The sequence below is a fragment of the Hyla sarda genome, chromosome 1, assembly GCF_029499605.1.
Source record: "Hyla sarda isolate aHylSar1 chromosome 1, aHylSar1.hap1, whole genome shotgun sequence".
In the NCBI taxonomy this organism is placed as follows: Eukaryota; Metazoa; Chordata; class Amphibia; order Anura; family Hylidae; genus Hyla; species Hyla sarda.
Window position 1 is genome coordinate 224273797 of NC_079189.1, and position 20609 is coordinate 224294405.

Consider the following 20609-nt stretch of genomic DNA (forward strand, 5'->3'; position numbering starts at 1 on the left):
TTGAGGACAAGCGGGGCTCTGTACACTGAGGACAAGCGGGGCTCTGTACACTGAGGACAAGCGGGGCTCTCTACACTGAGGACAAGCAGGGCTCTGTACACTGAGGACAAGCAGGGCTCTGTGCACTGAGGACAAGCAGGGCTCTATACACTGAGGACAAGATTCTGAGATAGTTTTTTGTGACATATTCTACAGTACTTTAACATAGTACATTTTCATCGATACTTGAATCATTTCTTGGTGAAGAATGCAAAAATGTCTTGAAAAATTTTGAAATTTTTGAAGCTCTCTGCTTGTAAGGAAAATAGACATACCAAATAAATTATATATTTATTCACATATACAATATGTCTTTTGGAAGACATCAGAGGGCTTCAAAGTTCAGCAGCAATTTTCCAATTTTTCACAAAATTCTCAAAATTTGATTTTTTCAGGGACCAGTTCAGTTCTGAAGTGGATTTGAGGGGCCTTCATATTAGAAATACCCCATAAATGACCCCAATATAAAAACTGCAAAATATACAAAAGGATATTCAGAAAGTTTGTTAACCCTTTAGGTGTTTCACAGGAATAGCAGCAAAGTGAAGGAGAAAATTAAAAATCTCCATTTTTTACACTAACATGTTCTTGTAGATCCAGTTTTTGAATTTTTACAAGGGGTAAAGAGAGAAAAAGCGCCCCCCCCCCCCCAAAATGTGTAACTCAATTTCTCTCGAGTAAGGAAATATCTCATATGTGTATGTAAAGTGCTCTGCGGGGGCACTAGAGGGCTCAGAAGGGAAGGAGCGACAATGGGATTTTGGAAAGGGAATTTTTCTGCCATTTTTGTGGGGCATGTCCCATTTAGGAAGCCCTATGGTGCCATAACAGCAAAAAAAAAAAAGCCCCCACATGGCATACTATTTTTCCCCAAATTTACCAAAAGTTGTAACCCCATTTCTTATGAGTATCGAAATACCTCATATTTGGATGTAAAATGCTCTGCGGGCGCACTACAATGCTCAGGAGAGAAGAAGCCACCTTTGGCTCTTTTAAAGCAAATTTTGCTAAAATAGTTTTTGGGGGGCATGTCGCATTTAGGAAGCCCCTATGGTGCCAGAACAGAAAAAAAAAGCCCCACATGGCACATTATTTGGGAAACAATACCCCTCAAGGAACATAACAAGGGGTACAGTGAGCCTTTTAATCTCTGCTTAAGTTGGATGTGAAAATGAAAAATTAGATTTTTTTCACTAAAATGCTGGTGTTACCCCAAATTTTTCATTGTTTACAAGGGGTAATAGGAGAAAAAAACTCTCAAAATTTTTAACCCCATTTCTTCTGAGTATGGAAATACCCCATATATGGATGTAAAGTGCTCTGCGAGTGAGCTACAATGCTCAGAAGAGAAGGAGCGCCATCGGGCTTTTGGGGAGAGAATTTGTTTGGAATGGAAGGTGGGGGCCATGTGCGTTTACAAAGCCCCCATGCTATCAGAACAATGGATCCCCCCAACATGTGACCCTATTTCGGAAACTACACCCCTCGTGGAATGTAATAAGGGGTGCAGTGAGCTTTTACACACACATTTTGGGGGTCTTTTTTTCCTTTTACCCCTTGTGAAAATGAAAAGTATGGGGCAACACCAACATGTTAGTGTAAAAAATTTGGGATTTGTATAGGGACGGACCCGGATGCAAGAATTATACTTGCTTCCGATACCAAAATCACCCTACGGCACTGTTTCCCAAACAGGGTGCCTTCAGCTGTAGCAAAACTCCCAGCATGCCTGGACAGTATATGGCTGTCCGGCAAAACTGGGAGTTGCTGGAGGCTCCATTTTGGAAACAGTTCCGTACCAGACGTTTTTCATTTTCATTGGGGGGGGGGGGGGGGGGGAGGTAACTGTGTAGGAATATGTGTATATGTAGTGTTTTACCCTTTATTGTGTGTTAGTGTAGTGTTTTTAGAGTACATTCACATGGACGGGGGTTCACAGCAAGTTTTCCGCTGGGAGTTTGGGCTGCAGAGAAAAATATGCTGGGCCTCAAACTTGCAGCGAGATACTCGCTGTAAACCTCTGCCCATGTGAATGCACCCTGTACATTCACATAGGAGAGAGGGGGGCAAACCTCCAGCTGCTGCAAATCTACAACTCCCAGGATGCCCTTTGGCTGTTCATGCATGCTGGGGGTTGTAGTTATGCAACAGCTGGAGGCAAACTGGTTGCAAAACACTGAGAGTTTGTTACTTAACTCAGTGTTTCGCAACCAGTGTGCCTCCAGCTGTTGCAAAACTACAACTCCCAGCATGTACGGTCTATCAGTGCATGCTGGGAGTTGTAGTTTGCAACAGCTGGAGGCACACAGGTTGCAAAACACTAAGTTAGGTAACAAACTCTCAGTGTTTTGCAACCAGTGTGCCTTCGGCTGTTGCAAAAACTACAACTCTCAGCATGCAGTGACAGCCGAAGGGCATGCTGGGACTTGTAGTTATGCAACAGCTGGAGGCATACTACTACAACTTCCAGCATGCCCTATTGCTGTCCGTGCATGCTGGGGGTTGTAGTTATGCAACAGCTGGAGGCACAATGGTTGCAAAACACAGAGTTTGTTACTTAACTCAGTGTTTCTCAACCAGTGCGCCTCCAGCTGTTGCAAAACTACAACTCCCAGCATGTACGGTCTTTCAGTACATGCTGGGAGTTGTAGTTTGCAACATCTGGAGGCATGCTGGTTGCGAAACACTGAGTTAGGTAACAAACTCTGTGTTTCGCAACCAGTGTGCCTACAGCTGTTGCAAAACTACAACTCTCAGCATGCACTGACAGTCGAATGGCATGCTGGGACTTGTAGATATGCAACAGCTGGAGGCACACTGCACTTTGACTATCCGTGCATGCTGGGGGTTGTAGTTATACGGCTGCTGGAGGCATAGAAAAAATGTGCCTTCAGCTGTTGCATAACTACAACCCCCAGCATGCACAAACTACCAAAGTGCATGCTGGGAGTAGTAGTTGTGCTTTCTGCTGTTGCATAACAACTCCCAGCATGCCCTTCTGTGCATGCTCTGAGTTGTTGCCAAGCAACAGCAGTAGGCCAGACTTACCTCCTACTGCTGCGCTCTGTCCCTCTTGCCTGCCGCTGCCACCGCCTCAGCTCCGGGGGCCCAATCCCCCCACAGACACCCCCACAGTAGGAGTCCTGATTCATCGGCTGGTAACGGCTAACATATCAGGATGACCGTGAGGTGGCACAGATGCCACCTCACTCCTGCTGCTAAACGATGATAGGTGCCGTCTCGGACGGCACCTATCACCCTTTTTTTCCAGGTCACCAGGGACCTGATTGACCCGGAGTCAATTTCAGCAGGCATCCTGGTCTGGTCCCTGCCAGGTGAGTAGCGGGGATCGGAATTCCCACGGGCGTACAGGTACGCCCTGGGTCCTTAAGTACCAGGATGTCAAGGCGTACCTGTACGTCCTTGGTCCTTAAGGGGTTAAAGGCCACATAAAGTTCTGACATACCATAGTGACATGTCTCAAGTTTTGATCAGTAGGCTTCACATTGGGACTAAAATGTGCAACAAATGCCCCAAAAACAACACTTATAACTTTGGTGCATTCTTAAATTTACTTGTCTACAACTGTCTAAAACAGATTTTATTTATTCCCCCCTTTGTGACCTGCTTATTTAGAGACCCTTTGCTCCAAAGCGGAGAACCCCTTCATCATCACATGCCATAACAATATGTCTGCATGTTACTGGGATGTATGTTCCCACATTGAAACTTCTGTCTCTGACATCATTTCCTGCTCCGTAACGGCTGGGTGAAGCTGCACCTCAACCCGATCTGTCCGTCCCCTGCAGTCACTGTTCACATTATAATGACAAACCTGAGAGCTCTCTGCTCAATTTTAACCACTTCCTCCTTCATTTAGATCAGAACACAGGGAGAAGTTACTATAATGGGACAGAGAGCTCTCAGTATTGTCCTCAGCTTGTCAACAGAAGCTTTAGAACTGGAAGTGATATCAGAGAACATTTTCAGCTGCTTACTTTTGTTTTTGGGTACAGAACTATGGCAATGGTGGGTTAGAGCAGTGTTTTCCTAACAGTGTGTCTCCAGCTGTTGCAAAACTACAACTCCCAACATGCCCAGACAGCCGAAGGCTGTCTGGGAATGCTGGGAGTTGTAGTTTTGCAACAGCTTGAGACACACTGTATAAAAAACCCTGAGTTAGGGGGAACTTTATGTCCAATAACCACAAGTACTGCATTGCCTACAAGAATTATATTATTACCTGAAATTTGAACATTTCATCTGCAGCTGCATTCATAATGTTGCAAATCTACAAGAATAAAAATAACATAGCTTAAGATCATACATTTCTGTCCAGTGTTGACATAATGATCACATAAAAGTGTGCCTATCATACCGGGCAAATGATCAGAATAAGTCTGTGTTGGGTGCCCTCATTTCTGACCAAAGAGTTAGCTATATGATGCATTCTTCCAGGAGTTTCCCCCAGAGCAGGTTCTACAATAATATTTTTTGATGTCACCATACATTTTATGGTAAAATGAAAGGTTTCACTACAAAGTGCAATAGGTTGTGCAAAACACAAGCCCTCTTATAAGTCTGCATATGAAAAAATAAAAGAGTTAAGGCTCTTAAAAGGTAAGGAGAAAAAAAAGGCAAAAATAAAAATTGGCTGTGTCTCCAGTGGAAAACAATTTTATACTGGTGCCAGAAAGTTGAACAGATTTGTAAACTACTTCTATTTAAAAATCTTAATCCTTCCAGTACTTATCAGCTGCTGTATACTACAGAGGAAGTTCTTTTCTTTTTTTAATTTCTTTTTTTGTCTGACCACAGTGCTCTCTGCTGACACCCCTGTCCATGTCAGGAACTGTCCAGAGCAGGATAGGTTTGCTAAGGGGATTTGCTCCTACTCTGGACAGTTCCTCACATGGACAGAGGTGTCAGCAGAGACCACTGTGGTCAGACAGAAAATAAATACTCAACTTCCTCTGCAGTATACAGCAGCTGATAAGTACTGGAAGGATTAAAGGGGTATTCCAGGCAAAAGCTTTTTATTATTTTTTATTTTTTTTATTTTATATCAACTGGCTACAGAAAGTTAAACAGATTTGTAAATTACTTCTATTAAAAAATCGTAATCCTTTCAATAATTATCAGCTGCTGAAGTTGAGTTGTTCTTTTCTGTCTGGCAACAGTGCTCTCTGCTGACATCTCTGCTTGTCTCGGGAACTGCACAGAATAGAAGAGGTTTGCTATGGGGATTTGCTTCTAAACTGGGCGGTTCCCGAGACAGGTGTCATCAGAGAGCACTTAGACAGAACAGAACAACTTAACTTCATCAACTCATAAGTACTGAAAGGATTAGGATTTTTTAATAGAATTAATTTACAAAACTGTTTAACTTTCTGGAGCCAGTTGATATATAAAAAAAAATTTCCTGGATAACCCCTTTAAGATTTTTAAATAGAATTAATTTACAGATCTGTTTAACTTTTTGCCACCAGTTGATTAAAAAAAAAATATATAAAAAATAAAAAAAAAAAACTGTTTTCCAGGGGTTAAAATCGAAGAGCAAAAACAAAAAAAATTGGCCAAATTCTGAAGGGGTTAAATGCTACTGTCAAAGCTGACAGCACAATTTAAATAATGCTGGTAGTGTGTTGGTGGTGGTCAGGGGTTGAATCCGCTTCCCGCAACGGGATCACCATCTGTCATGCAAGCCCTAGGCCTGTATTTGTCATTTGTAGGCAATAACATTAAAATGCCAATTAAATGGAGCAACAAAAAAGTTTTTAAAAAACATTTTAAAAGAAAATCACCCCTAGTTAAAATTTAACCCCTTTTTCAAATAAAAAATGTAAATAAAATGTTTGTATGTTATTGCCACCTGCACAATGCACTAAACTATTAAATATGTTAATGATCCCACATGATTAACAGTGTAAATAAATCAAAAATCCAGAATTGTGTTTTTTTAATTTATTTATTTATTTTATTTTTAATTTTTTTGTCACATCACATTCCAGAAAAGATTGAATAAAAGAAATAAAAGCTGGTCAAAAAGTTCCATCTAAATGATAAAAATTATAAAATGATGAATGATAAATGATGAATGATCTAAATGATAAAAAAATAAACCCCCCACATAGCTCCTTAGACATAATCAATCGTACTGACCTACAGAATAAAGATAACATCATTTTTACGCTGTAAAAAAATTATAATAAAAAAACATCAGAATTTTTTTTTTTATATTACTACTATTTTATTATTACTAATATAAAGGACAATATGTCATCTTAGAATCGCTTTGCTCAGTAACTGCATCATAACAACTTAAAGAGACATATGCCAAATTTGAAAAACTGGACCCGGGAATTTAGGTAAAAACGGGATGTCTATAAGGGGTTAAAGGGGTACTCATGTGGAAAACTTTTTTTTAAATCAACTGGTGCCAGAAAGTTAAACAGATTTGTAAATTACTTCTAGTAAAAAATCTTTATTCTTTCAGTACTTTTTAGCAGCTGTATGCTTTTTGAATTTCTTTTTTGTCTTGTCCACAGTGCTCTCTGCTGACACCTCTGTCCATGTCAGGAACTATCCAGAGTAGCATAGGTTTGCTATGAGGATTTTCTTCTGCTCTGGACAGTTCCTGATACGGGCATCAAGTGTCAGCAGAGAGCACTGTGGACAAGACAAAAATGAAATTCAAAAAGGAAAACATTTTCTCCGTAGCATACAGCTGCTAAAAAGTACTGGAAGGATAAAGATTTTTTAATAGAAGTAATTTACAAATCTGTTTAACTTTCTGGCACCAGTTGATTTAAAAAAAATGTTTTCCACCGGATTACCCCTTTAAGGTGGTTAAAGAAAGTAATACATAAATACAAAATGTAATTTTTGTATTCTTACAAAAACAGCAATTTGATAAGACACGGCTAGAAAACATCATAGGATTATTTGTATGCAAAGCATTTAGAAAAAAAAAATATAAACTTACAAATCCACTCTCTGCAACGTAAGTTGGGAGCCCACTAACCAGAGCCCAGTGATCAGCTGGAGGGTTTCTTGGGGGGAAAAAAATAACAATATATAATAGGGAAAAAACTTATAAGATACCAAATATATATTTGTTCTTTTATGTTGCATATTACTTAGTGGATGTATTTGTGGTCTACTTCTAAAACTAAGGTAAGTCATAACTAGAGATGAGCGAATCGAAGTTGAAGAACCCGAATTCGTTACGAATTTCATGAAAAATTTGATTCGCAACGAATGCGAATATCGCTGTGATTCGATCGCGCGAATTGCTTAATTAAACTTCATTTTACAGCACTCCAGGCTATTGGAGACCTAAGATGGCGGAATCACATGTGAGTACATGGGGCAGGGGATTATGGGAGGGTGGGAAACAGCGGCGGGAATGAAGGTAGGTGGGATGACCCTGAATCACATGTGAGATGCAGCCTATCAGCATTCATTGACCCCTGTGATGTCACAGCCTTATATAATCGGCAGCCATCTTGCCTCACTTCATTTCGTCTATGTACTCAGAGATAGAGAGAACGGGACTGCGTGTGTGTGAATAGCTTATACCACAGCGTTACACTGCAACTGCTAGTCACATCAGCATTGAGGAAAGACAGGAGTGCAGAGTGCTTTGCTGTTAATCTGAGAAGGATCATTGATAGCTAAACTTCCTATTCACGTTATTGAGCATTGCAGCAGAGAGGGGCAGATAGCTGTCAGCTGCCTCATACAGATCTCCAAGCTGCCTGAACTTTATCAACCATCTTACCACCTAATTCTTCAGCGCAATTCAGTATTTTTTTTTGCTCCAGAAATAATCTGCTGCTCAGAATTGTGTGACAGAGTGCAATTTAGGGTTTAATCCCTGCATTTTTTTTTTTTGTGGTGCTGCACTGTTGGGTCCTGCTGCTGTTCACAAATACGTTATTTTTCAGCAGACTGTAGTGCATTTGTCTGCCCTCATACCTGCATACCACATGCCTACATCAAAGCAGTCTACTATTCTGTATCTGTAACAAGTCTAGATACATGGAAAGTCCTGACTCCTGGCAAAAGTAATCACCTGCTCGTGTTTTTAAAAAATACTTATTTTTTCTGCATATAGTTGCGCATATTATTGCCCTCATCAGTGCATACCGCATAGGTACATCCAAGTATTGTTGTACCATTTAGTACCTGTTAATCTGTCAAGGTGCTCCATACTGTCAAAGTCCAAACAATAGCATTCACCGGCTGGTGTTTTTAAAAAAATACAGAGTTTTTTCTGCCTATAGTTGCACATATTGCTGCCCTCATCAGTGCATACCGCATAGGTACATCCAAGTATTGTACCATTTAGTACCTGTTAATCTGTCAAGGTGCTCCATACCGTCAAAGTCCAAACAATAGTATTCACCGTCTGGTGTTTTTAAGAAATACAGAGTTTTTTATGCCTATAGTTGCACATATTACTGCCCTCATCAGTGCATACCGCATAGGTACATCCAAGTATTGTACCATTTAGTACCTGTTAATCTGTCAAGGTGCTCCATACCGTCAAAGTCCACACAATAGTATTCACTGGCTGGTGTTTTTTGTAAAAAATACAGAGTTTTTTCTGCCTATAGTTACGCATATTACTGCCCTCATCACTGCATACCGCATAGGTACATCCAAGGATTGTACCATTTAGTACCTGTTAATCTGTCAAGGTGCTCATACCGTCAAAGTCCAAACAATAGTATTCACCGGCTGGTGTTTTTAAGAAATACAGAGTTTTTTCTGCCTATAGTTGCGCATATTACTGCCCTCATCAGTGCATACCGCATACGTACATCCAAGTAGTGTACCATCTTGTACCTGTTAATCTGTAAAGGGCCTACATACTGTGAAGGACAGCCATAAGTAATCACCTGCTGCTGTTCTAGACAAATACTGTTGTTACGCCGAGCGCTCCGGGTCCCCACTCCTCCCCGGAGCGCTCACAGCGTTCTCCTATTCGCAGAGCCCCGGTCAGACCTGCCGACCGGGTGCGCTGCGATAATGTTCCAGGCCGGGATGCGATTCGCGATGCGGGACGTGCCCGCTCGCGATGCGCATCCCGACTCGCTTACCAGACCCGTTCCCCGTCTGTGCTGTCCCGGCGCGCGCGGCCCCGCTCCTAAGGGCGCACGCGCGCCGGGTCTTTGCGATTTAAAGGGCCGATGCGCCACTGATTGGCGCATGCGGTTTTAATCAGTACCTTCACCTGTGCACTTCCCTACTTATACCTCCCTTCCCCTGCACTCCCTTGCCGGATCTTGTTGCCATTGTGCCAGTGAAAGCGTTTCCTTGTATGTTCCTAGCCTGTGTTCCAGACCTCCTGCCGTTGCCCCTGACTACGATCCTTGCTGCCTGCCCTGACCTTCTGCTACGTCCGACCTTGCTCTTGTCTACTCCCTTGTACCGCGCTTATCTCAGCAGTCAGAGAGGTTGAGCTGTTGCCGGTGGATACGACCTGGTTGCTACCGCCGCTGCAAGACCATCCTGCTTTGCGGCGGGCTCTGGTGAATACCAGTAGCACCTTAGAACCGGTCCACCGACAAGGTCCACGCCAATCCCTCTCTGGCACAGAGGATCCACCTCCAGCCAGCCGAATCGTGACAGTAGATCCGGCCATGGATCCCGCTGAGGTCCCGCTGCCAGTTGTCGCTGACCTCACCACGGTGGTCGCCCAGCAGTCGCAACAGATAGCGCAACAAGGCCACCAGCTGTCTCAACTGACCGTGATGCTACAGCAGTTACTACCACAGCTTCAACAATCATCTCCTCCGCCAGCTCCTGCACCTCCTCCGCAGCGAGTGGCCGCATCCAGCCTCCGTTTATCTTTGCCGGACAAATTTGATGGGGACTCTAAATTTTGCCGTGGTTTTCTTTCACAATGTTCCCTGCATTTGGAGATGATGTCTGACCAGTTTCCAACTGAAAGGTCAAGGGTGGCTTTCGTAGTCAGCCTTCTGTCTGGGAAAGCCCTGTCGTGGGCCACACCGCTCTGGGACCGCAATGATCCTGTCACTGCCTCTGTACACTCTTTCTTCACGGAGATTCGAAGTGTCTTCGAGGAACCTGCCCGAGCCTCTTCTGCCGAGACTGCCCTGCTGAACCTGGTCCAGGGTAATTCTTCTGTTGTTGAGTACGCCATCCAATTCCGTACTCTCGCCTCCGAATTGTCCTGGAATAACGAGGCCCTCTGCGTGACCTTTAAAAAAAGGCCTATCCAGTAACATCAAAGATGTGCTGGCCGCACGAGAAATCCCTGCTAACCTGCATGAACTTATTCATCTTGCCACCCGCATTGACATGCATTTTTCCGAAAGGCGTCAGGAGCTCCGCCAGGATATGGACTTTGTTCGCGCGAGACGGTGCCTCTCCCCGGCACCTCTTTCCTCTGGTCCACTGCAATCCGTTCCTGTGCCTTCCGCCGTGGAGGCTATGCAAGTTGACCGGTCTCGCTTGACATCTCAAGAGAGGACACGACGCCGCATGGAGAACCTTTGCCTGTACTGTGCCAGTACCGAACATTTCTTGAAGGATTGTCCTATCCGACCTCCACGTCAGGAAAGACGCACGCTGACTCTGCACAAAGGTGAGACAGCTCTTGATGTGAACTCTGCTTCTCCACGTCTTACTGTGCCTATGCGGATTTCTTCTTCTACCTTCTCCTTCTCAGCTATGGCCTTCTTGGATTCCGGATCTGCAGGAAATTTTATTTTGGCCTCTTTCATCAACAGGTTCAACATCCCGGTGACCAGTCTCGCCAGACCCCTCTACATCGCCTCTGTTAATAATGAAAGATTGGACTGTGCTGTGCGTTACCGCACGGAACCCCTCTTAATGTGCATCGGACCCCATCACGAAAAAATTGAATTTCTGGTCCTCTCTAACTGCACTTCGGAAATTCTTCTTGGACTACCGTGGCTTCAACGCCATTCCCCAACCCTCGATGGGACCACCGGGGAAATCAAGAACTGGGGTACTTCTTGCCACAAGGACTGTCTTAAGCCTGCTCCCTGTACTGTCAGCCAAGACCCTGTGGTTCCTCCGATATCTGGTCTCCCCAAGGCCTATCTGGATTATGCTGATGTTTTTTGCAAAAAACAAGCAGAGACTTTGCCTCCTCACAGGCCTTATGACTGTCCTATTGACCTCCTCCCTGGTACTACTCCACCCCGGGGCAGAATCTATCCTCTGTCTGCTCCGGAAACACAAACCATGTCGGAATACTTCCAAGAGAATTTAAAAAAGGGGTTTATCCGCAAGTCTTCCTCCCCTGCCGGAGCTGGATTTTTTTTCGTTTCCAAAAAAGACGGCTCCTTACGCCCTTGCATTGATTACCGCGGACTTAATAAAATCACTGTAAAAAAACGCTATCCCCTACCTCTTATCTCGGAACTCTTTGATCGCCTACGAGGCGCCCACATCTTTACCAAGCTGGACTTAAGAGGTGCATATAATCTCATCCGCATCAGGGAGGGGGACGAGTGGAAGACCGCATTTAACACCAGAGATGGACACTTTGAATATCTGGTTATGCCCTTTGGGCTTTGCAACGCCCCTGCCGTCTTCCAAGACTTTGTAAATGAAATTTTTCGTGATCTTCTATATACATGTGTTGTGGTTTACCTAGACGATATTTTGATTTTTTCTGCTAACCTAGAAGAACACCGCCAGCATGTCCGCATGGTTCTTCAGAGACTTCGGGACAATCAATTATATTCCAAAATGGAAAAATGTCTCTTTGAATGTCAATCTCTTCCCTTCCTAGGATACTTAGTCTCTGGCCAGGGACTACAAATGGACCCAGATAAACTATCAGCCGTATTGGATTGGCCACGCCCCTCCGGACTCAGAGCTATCCAACGTTTTTTGGGGTTTGCCAATTATTACAGACAATTTATTCCGCACTTTTCCACTATTGTGGCTCCTATCGTGGCCCTAACCAAGAAAAACGCCAACCCTAAGTCCTGGCCTCCTCAAGCGGAAGACGCATTCAATCATCTCAAGACTGCCTTTTCTTCTGCTCCCGTACTCTCCAGACCTGATCCATCTAAGCCCTTCTCGCTGGAGGTAGACGCCTCCTCGGTGGGAGCTGGAGCAGTACTCCTACAAAAAAATTCTTCCGGACATGCTGTTACTTGTGGTTTCATTGGTGATCGAGAACTACTGGCCATAAAATTGTCGCTTGAGGAATGGAGGCACCTGCTGGAGGGATCCAAATATCCAGTTATTGTATACACTGATCACAAGAATCTCTCTTATCTTCAGTCTGCCCAACGACTGAACCCTCGCCAGGCTAGGTGGTCGTTGTTCTTTGCCCGTTTTAACTTTGAAATTCATTTTCGCCCTGCTGACAAGAACATTAGGGCTGATGCCCTCTCTCGTTCATCGGATGCCTCTGAAGTGGAAGCTTCCCTGCAACACATTATTCCTCCGGACTGTCTGATCTCCACTTCTCCAGCTTCCATCAGACAAACTCCTCCAGGGAAGACCTTCATCTCTCCACACCAGCGCCTCAGGATTCTCAAGTGGGGACACTCCTCACACCTCGCAGGCCATGCTGGCATCAAAAAATCCATCCAGCTCATCTCTCGATTTTACTGGTGGCCTACCCTGGAAGCTGATGTTGTTGATTTCGTGCGGGCTTGTACAGTCTGTGCCCGGGACAAGACCCCTCGCCAGAAGCCTGCTGGTCTCCTCCATCCTTTGCCTGTTCCTGAACGACCATGGTCTCAGATTGGTATGGACTTTATTACTGACTTACCTTTATCCCATGGTAACACAGTTATTTGGGTGGTCGTTGATCGATTCTCCAAGATGGCACATTTTATCCCTCTTCCAGGTCTTCCTTCTGCGCCTCAGTTGGCGAAACAATTTTTTATACACATTTTTCGCCTTCATGGGCTACCCACGCATATCGTCTCGGATAGAGGAGTTCAATTTGTGTCTAAATTCTGGAGGGCCCTCTGTAATCAGCTCAAAATTAAACTTCTCATCTTCTTATCATCCCCAATCCAATGGGCAAGTAGAAAGAATTAATCAGGTTCTGGGTGACTATTTGCGACATTTTGTTTCCTCCCGCCAGGATGACTGGGCAGATCTTCTACCATGGACCGAATTCTCGTACAATTTCAGAGTCTCTGAATCTTCCGCTAAATCCCCATTCTTCGTGGTGTACGGCCGTCACCCTCTTCCCCCCTTCCCACTCCCATGCCCTCTGGTTTGCCCGCTGTTGATGAGGTGACTCGGGACTTCTCCACCATATGGAAAAAGACTCAAAATTTTCTCTTACAGGCCTCATCCCGGATGAAAAAACATGCCGATAGGAAAAGAAGAATTCCCCCCATTTTTTCTCCCGGAGACAAAGTATGGCTCTCCGCCAAGTATGTCCGCTTTCGTGTCCCCAGTTATAAACTGGGACCACGTTATCTTGGTCCTTTCAAAATCAAGTACCAAATCAACCCTGTCTCTTACAAACTCCTTCTTCCTCCTTCTCTGCGTATTCCCAATGCTTTCCATGTCTCTCTCCTTAAACCACTCATCCTTAACCGCTTCTCTCCCAAAGTTGTTTCTCCCACACCAGTTTCCGGGTCCTCTGACGTTTTTTCGGTGAAAGAAATTCTGGCATCCAAGACGGTCAGAGGTAAAAAAAAATTTTGGGTTGATTGGGAGAATTGCGGCCCAGAGGAGAGGTCATGGGAACCTGAGGACAACATCCTGGACAAGAATCTTATCCTCAAATTCTCAGGTTCCAAAAAGAGGGGGAGACCCAAGGGGGGGGGGTACTGTTACGCCGAGCGCTCCGGGTCCCCACTCCTCCCCGGAGCGCTCACAGCGTTCTCCTATTCGCAGCGCCCCGGTCAGACCTGCCGACCGGGTGCGCTGCGATAATGTTCCCAGCCGGGATGCGATTCGCGATGCGGGACACGCCCGCTCGCGATGCGCATCCCGACTCTCTTACCAGACCCGTTCCCCGTCTGTGCTGTCCCGGCGCGCGCGGCCCCGCTCCTTAGGGCGCGCGCGCCTGGTCTTTGCGATTTAAAGGGCCGGTGCGCCACTGATTGGCGCATGAGGTTTTAATCAGTACCTGCACCTGTGCACTTCCCTACTAATACCTCCCTTCCCCTGCACTCCCTTGCTGGATCTTGTTGCCATTGTGACAGTGAAAGCGTTTCCGTGTGTGTTCCTAGCCTGTGTTCCAGACCTCCTGCCGTTGCCCCTGACTATGATCCTTGCTGCCTGCCCTGACCTTCTGCTACATCCGACCTTGCTCTTGTCTACTCCCTTGTACCGCGCTTATCTCAGCAGTCAGAGAGATTGAGCCGTTGCCGGTGGATACGACCTGGTTGCTACCGCCGCTGCAAGACCATCCCGCTTTGCGGCGGGCTCTGGTGAATACCAGTAGCACCTTAGAACCGGTCCACCGACACGGTCCACGCCAATCCCTCTCTGGCACAGAGGATCCACCTCCAGCCAGCCGAATCGTTACAACTGTTTAAAGAGTAGTGTAGCATATTGTAATACCCTCATAAACGCACTAAGTATGTCATACAGAGAAGTACCAGGACGTGCAAAGAGGAGTGGCAAAGGCCTAAATACTTCAGGCAGAGTTGGCAGCAGACTTGGGGCGAGTGGCAGCAGGAGTCGCAGCGAGAGGCCTGAGCTCCCGTTATCAGCCAGCGGTCTTGTCTCGACCAGCAACCCATCTGCCGTCATCGATTGGTTAACACGCTCATCCACATCATCACAAGTGACATCTGACACCCCCAGTCAACAGTCGGTGGGTTCCTCAGACACAACCCTCAGTTGGCATGGCCCGGGAGCAGTCCCTGTCCTCCCATTGCCTTTGTTCTATGCTGTTCCCTCTCCTAGAGAAGTATCTTATGCTGTGGGTTCAGCTACACTATTTACTGAGGACGATCTAATAGAGGACAGTCAGCAGCTACTGGACAGCCAAGAAGGGGAGGAGACATGCACCGCTTACTCCACTAGGCGGCCAAGTAGTGATGTGGAGAGTGACATGGGAGGCGGTGTTGCAAGTGTTCAGGGTCCTGAACCAGACACTGTTGGGGAACCGGAGGAGGACATCAGTGACGTGCACACACCTGTTGATGATAATGAAGCCAATAGCAATTGGGAGCCGGGTGCAGAAGGGGCTTCATCATCATCAGGAGCCACCTGCTTCGCGGCAGCCTACCTTTCCTGGAGGTAGTGAAACAGGGGTTCCTGGAGACGGCACCAGTAGCAGTCAATTAGTGCGGACTGCAGGTGGGAAAATCAGCTACTCGGCGGTGTGGAAGTTTTTTCATAAGGCATCCGGAGGAGGTTCACGTAGCCACATGCAAGATCTGTCGGCAGAAGGTGAAGCGTGGGCAGGGTCCCAATGTCGGCACCACGGCCCTGCGTCAACACATGCTTCACCACCATAAAGCGGCCTGGGAGAACCGTGGCTCCGATGTAGTGGTCCAGCCTTATGCATCATCCAGTGGCCATCCGCTCCCTCCTTCATCCTGCCAAGGCTCCACCACCTCAGCCGAACGGAGCTATGTGTCAAACCCTCCATCTGTCGCTCCTGCTTCTCCCGCTTTTAGTCAGCCATTCCGCCAACAATCCATCGGCGAAACCATGTCCAAGAGACAACAGTATGCGCCCACTTATCCAACGGCACAGAAGTTGAATGTGCTCCTGTCCAAGTTGCTGGTGTTGCAGTCCCTCCCTTTTCAAGTGATGGACTCTGCACCTTTCAGAGAATTGATGGCTTGTGCCGAGCCGAGGTGGAGAGTCCCAAGCCGTTATTGCTTTGCAAAGAAGGCAGTACCAGCCCTACATAAGTTTGTACAAGAGAAGGTGGGCCAGTCCTTGAGACTGTCGGTGTGTACGGCAGCGCTGACGTGTGGAGCTGTAACTACGGGCAAGGACAATACTTGTCTTTTACGGCCCACTCGGTAAATGTGGTTCCTGCACAGCCACAACAGCAACTTGGACAGGTCACACTGCTTCCTCCTCCACGCTCTCGCTCTCTAGCAGTTGGTCCTGTTACAGTGTGTGACGCCGCCTCCTCATCCTCCACCATGTCCTCGGCCTCCACTGCACGTCCAAATCTCGGTGGCCTTTCATTGTAACATGTGTGTAGGGCACGGCGGTGTCAAGCTGTTCTTCACATGGTTTGCCTTGGAGAACGGAGTCACACAGGGGAGGAACTGCTGAAGTTCATTCGTAAAGAAATCCGAGTATGGCTTACTCCACGAAATTTGGAAATGGGAACCATGTTGACCGACAACGGGAAGAATAAATGTGTCTGCGCTGCAACAAGGAAGTGTGAAACATACGCCCTGCATGGCACACGTGTTGAATCTGGTTGTCAAGCACTTCCTCAAGTCTTCACCCCATTTGCAAAACATCCTGAAAATGACAAGGAAACTGTGCTTGCACTTCAGCCACTCGAACATCACCAAGCACACCTTCCTTGAGCTGCAGCGTCAGAACAGTATTCCACAACATAGTCTTATTTGTGACGTTGCCACACGTTGGAATTCCACCCTTCACATATTGGACAGACTATACGAACAAAGAAAATCCATCACCGATTTCTTGATGATCCAAGCAGATAGGAGTACTCCCCTGTGTAACTTCAATGTGAACCAGTGGCAGCTCATACGTGACTCCTGCCGTTTGCTGAGGCCCTTTGAGGAAGCCACATTATTTGTAAATCGCCTGGATTACGCCATGAACGACGTAATTCCACTCTTACATTTCCTACAACAAATGATTGAAACCATGGCTGGTCACGGTAATGGAGACATTGCGCCTACATCTCAAGGCTACATGAGCCCTGTGGGAGCTGAACTGGAGGAGGAGGATGATGAGGGCAAAAGGAGCACAGTTTAGGTTGGATGAGATGGCCGGTGTTTCTAGTCATCGGACAGGAGAGGAGGAGCAGGAGCAGCCAGAGGAGCTGGAGGGTTATGAGGAAGGCGAGACAGAGGACCCAGACACACCGTGGCAGTATGCAGTGGAGATGGAGGCAGGTAGTCCCTCTGAGTCACTGGCGCAAATGGCACGATGCATGCTCAGTTGCTTGCGTTGTGACCCCCGAATTGTCAAAATTCGTCAGCCGGATGACTTCTGGATCACCACCTTATTAGACCCTCACTACCGTCCCAAAATCGGGGCCTTTTTTACACCCACTGAGAGGGAGGACAAACTGACCTACTACAGAGAGATTCTACGTAGTCAGTTGGCCGATGCCTATCGCCCACATGGTCCATCCACTCGCAGGTCTGACTCGGGGGGCCCTCTGCGCTCACCTTCCACTGCCATGGCTGCTGAGCAGTGTCAGCTCAATCAGCAGCAGCCTGAGTCTACAGTCGCTGAGGAGTAGCTTTCTCCACCCGCATAGTGAAGCAACTCATCAGCAGCAGGTGGTGGCATACCTTATAGTTACATAGTTAGTACGGTTGAAAAAAGACATACGTCCATCAAGTTCAACCAGGGAATTGAAGGGTAGACATGACCATGCCGACAACCATTGAAGATCTGCTGGACTTCTGGGCAGCCAAACTTGATTTATGGCCACAACTAGCAGAGTTTGCCCTGGAAAAGCTGTCCTGCCCGGCCAGTAGTGTGCCATCAGAGCGGGTGTTTAGTGTGGTCGGGGCCATAGTCACCCCAAGGCGAACTCGTCTGTCCACTAAAAATGTGGAGAGACTGACGTTTGTCAAGATGAATCAGGGATGGATCAGCCAGGATTTCCAGCCACCAATGCCAGATGCCTCAGAGTAGATTGACCATGCTGCTACACCAACATTTCCCAATTATGGTTGGTTATGAAACCCTCTTTGGTACTGCCATTGCCTGCTCCTGGCTCATCCTGTGTCTTTCAGGAACTACTTGCCTCACTGATGCTTCTGGCCTTGGGCCTTTAATTTTTTGAAGTTTAGCAGTAGCTAAATACATGCTTAATGCAAATGTCAACATTGATCTTTAAATGTAAGGGGTTATGAAACCCTCTTGGTTACTGCGAATGCCTGCTCCTGACTCATCCTGTGTCTTTCAGGAACTACTTTCCTCCCTGATGCCTCAGGCCTTAAGCCTTAAATTTTTGGATGTTTAGCAGTAGCTAAATACATGCTTAATGCAAATTTCAACATTGATTTTTAACTGTAAGGGGTTATGAAACCCTCTTGGGTACTGCTCCTGACTGCTCCTGACTCATTCTGTGTCTTTCAGGAACTACTTGCCTCCCTGATGCCTCCGGCCTTGGCTCTTCAATTTTTGGATGTTTAGCAGTAGCTAAATACATGCTTAATGCAAATTTCAACATTGATCTTTAACCTGTTAAGGACCAGGGGCATAAACTTACGCCCCTAGTCCTGCTCCGTGATATAACGCGGGGTTACACGGTAACCCCGCATCATATCGCGGCGGGCCCGGGATCATAGTGAAGCAGGGACCCGCCTCTAATAGCGCGCGGCACTGATCGCGGTGCCATGCGCTATTAACCCTTTAGCCGCGCAATCAAAGCTGAGCCGGGCGGCTAAAAACAAAAGTAAAAGTGCCCGGCTAGCTCAGGGAGCTGTTCGGGATCGCCGCGGTATAATCGCGGCATCCCGAACAGCTGTAGCACAGGAGGAGGTCTTCTTACCTTCTCCTGCGCTGTCCGATCGCCGAATGAATGCTTCAAGCCTGATATCCAGGCTTGAGCATGCAATCGCCGAAAACACTGATTGATCCATTCCTATGGAGATGGATTGATCAGTGTAAAAGATCAGTTAATGCAATGTTATAGTCCCCTATAGGAGCTATAATATTGCATAAGAAAAGTGTAAAAAAATCATTAACCCTTTCAATGATCCCTTCCCCTAATAAAAGTTTGAATCACCTGGCATTTCCAAGAATAAAAAAAAAAAAACAGTGTAAATAAAAATAAACATATGTGGTTTTGCCGCGTGCGGAAATGTCCGAATTATAAAAATATACCGCTTTTTAAACCGCATGTTCAATGGCGTACGCGCAAAAAAATTCCAAAGTCCAAAATAGCATGTTTTTGGTCACTTTTTATATCATGAAAAGATGAATAAAAAGTGATCAAAAAGTCTGATCAATGCAAATATGGTACCGACAAAAACATCAGATTCAGGCGCAAAAAATGAGCCCTCATAGCCCCCTGAACATGGAAAAATAAAAAAGTTATAGGGCTCAGAAATGAAAATTTTAAACGTATAAATTTTCCTGCATGTATTTATGATTTTTTTTCAGTAGTAATACAAAATCAAACCTATACAAGTAGGGTATCATTTTAACTGTATGGGCCTAGAGAATAAACAAAAGGTGTCATTTGTAACGAAAAATGTACTACGTAGAAACGGAAGTCCCCCAAAAGTTACATAATAGCATTTTTTTTTCAATTTTGTCGCACAATGATTTTTTTTTTCGTTTTGCCATAGATTTTTGGGTACAATGACTGATGTCATTACAAAGTAGAATTGGTGGCGCAAAAAAATACGCCATAATACAGATTTTTAGGTACAAAATTGAAAGAGTTAGGATTTTAGGTAAGGAGGAAAAAACGAAAGTGCAAAAAACAAAAAACGCCTGGTCCTTAAGGGGTTAAATGTAAGGGGTCATGAAACCCTGTGTGGTACTGCTCCTGACTGCTCCTGACTCATTCTGTGTCTTTCAAGAACTACTTGCCTCACTGATGCTTCTGGCCTTGGGCCTTTAATTTTTTGAAGTTTGGCAGTAGCTAAATACATGCTTAATGCAAATTTCAACAATGATCTTTAAATTCTCGGCGCTCTGCCAGGGCCTTCTCCTACCCCGCCGGGGTCGATCCGAGGACCTCACTAAACCATCCAATCGGTAGTAGAGACATGCGGTATGTACAAAGGGCAGGGACTTAATGAACCCGAGCTTATGACCCGCACTTAGATGTGATTCTTCTTTCCTGGCAAATAATTGGAATCCCTAATCCCTATCGCGAACGGGGTTCAGCGGGCTACCCGCACCTGTCGGTGAAAGATAGACACACGCTGGTCCATTCAGTGTTTTGCGCGTGCAGCCCCGGACATCTGAGGGCATAACAAACCTGTTATTGCTCAATCTCTCGATTGATCGAGCAATGTAAGAGGTTATTGAAGCCTCTTGGGTACTGCTGATGTCTATTCCTGATTGCTCCTGTGTCTTTCAGGAACTACTTGACTTCATGATGCTTCTGGGCTTGGGCCTTTAATTTTAGTATTTTTGAAATACATAAATACATGCTTAATTTAAATTTCAACATTTATGGTGCAATGTATGGGGTTATTAAACACTCTTGGGTAGTGTTTTTTTTTTCTTCAAATTTTCTGATAATTATCACAGTAATAAACTTGAATTAATTACTGAAACTTGAATTTATTAATTTATTACTCCAGAATAATAACCATTACACCATTGAACGCTTGTTGCGTGTGATTTTTTAAGTAAAATTTTCAAAAAAAATACGGAGAGGGATGAACTCTGCTTCTTTATTTCATAAAAAAAATTATTTTATAGAAGAA

At 45.6% G+C, this 20609-nt stretch overlaps 1 protein-coding gene across 4 annotated transcripts in view; it reads right to left on the reverse strand.

The window, feature by feature from the left end:
* PDE6B (phosphodiesterase 6B) overlaps window positions 1–20609 on the reverse strand; it is a 107686-nt gene that overhangs the window by 52097 nt on the left and 34980 nt on the right. For 2 of the 4 annotated variants that reach the window (XM_056551925.1, XM_056551926.1), the window contains 2 exons: window positions 7025–7091; window positions 4283–4330 (listed from right to left, as the gene is read on the reverse strand). In XM_056551925.1, the coding sequence (XP_056407900.1) occupies window positions 4283–4330; window positions 7025–7091 (115 nt within the window). Of the gene's footprint in view, window positions 1–4282; window positions 4331–4465; window positions 4490–7024; window positions 7092–20609 lie in introns of those variants that run through there. The other 2 variants (XM_056551927.1, XM_056551928.1) reach the window with 2 other exon arrangements.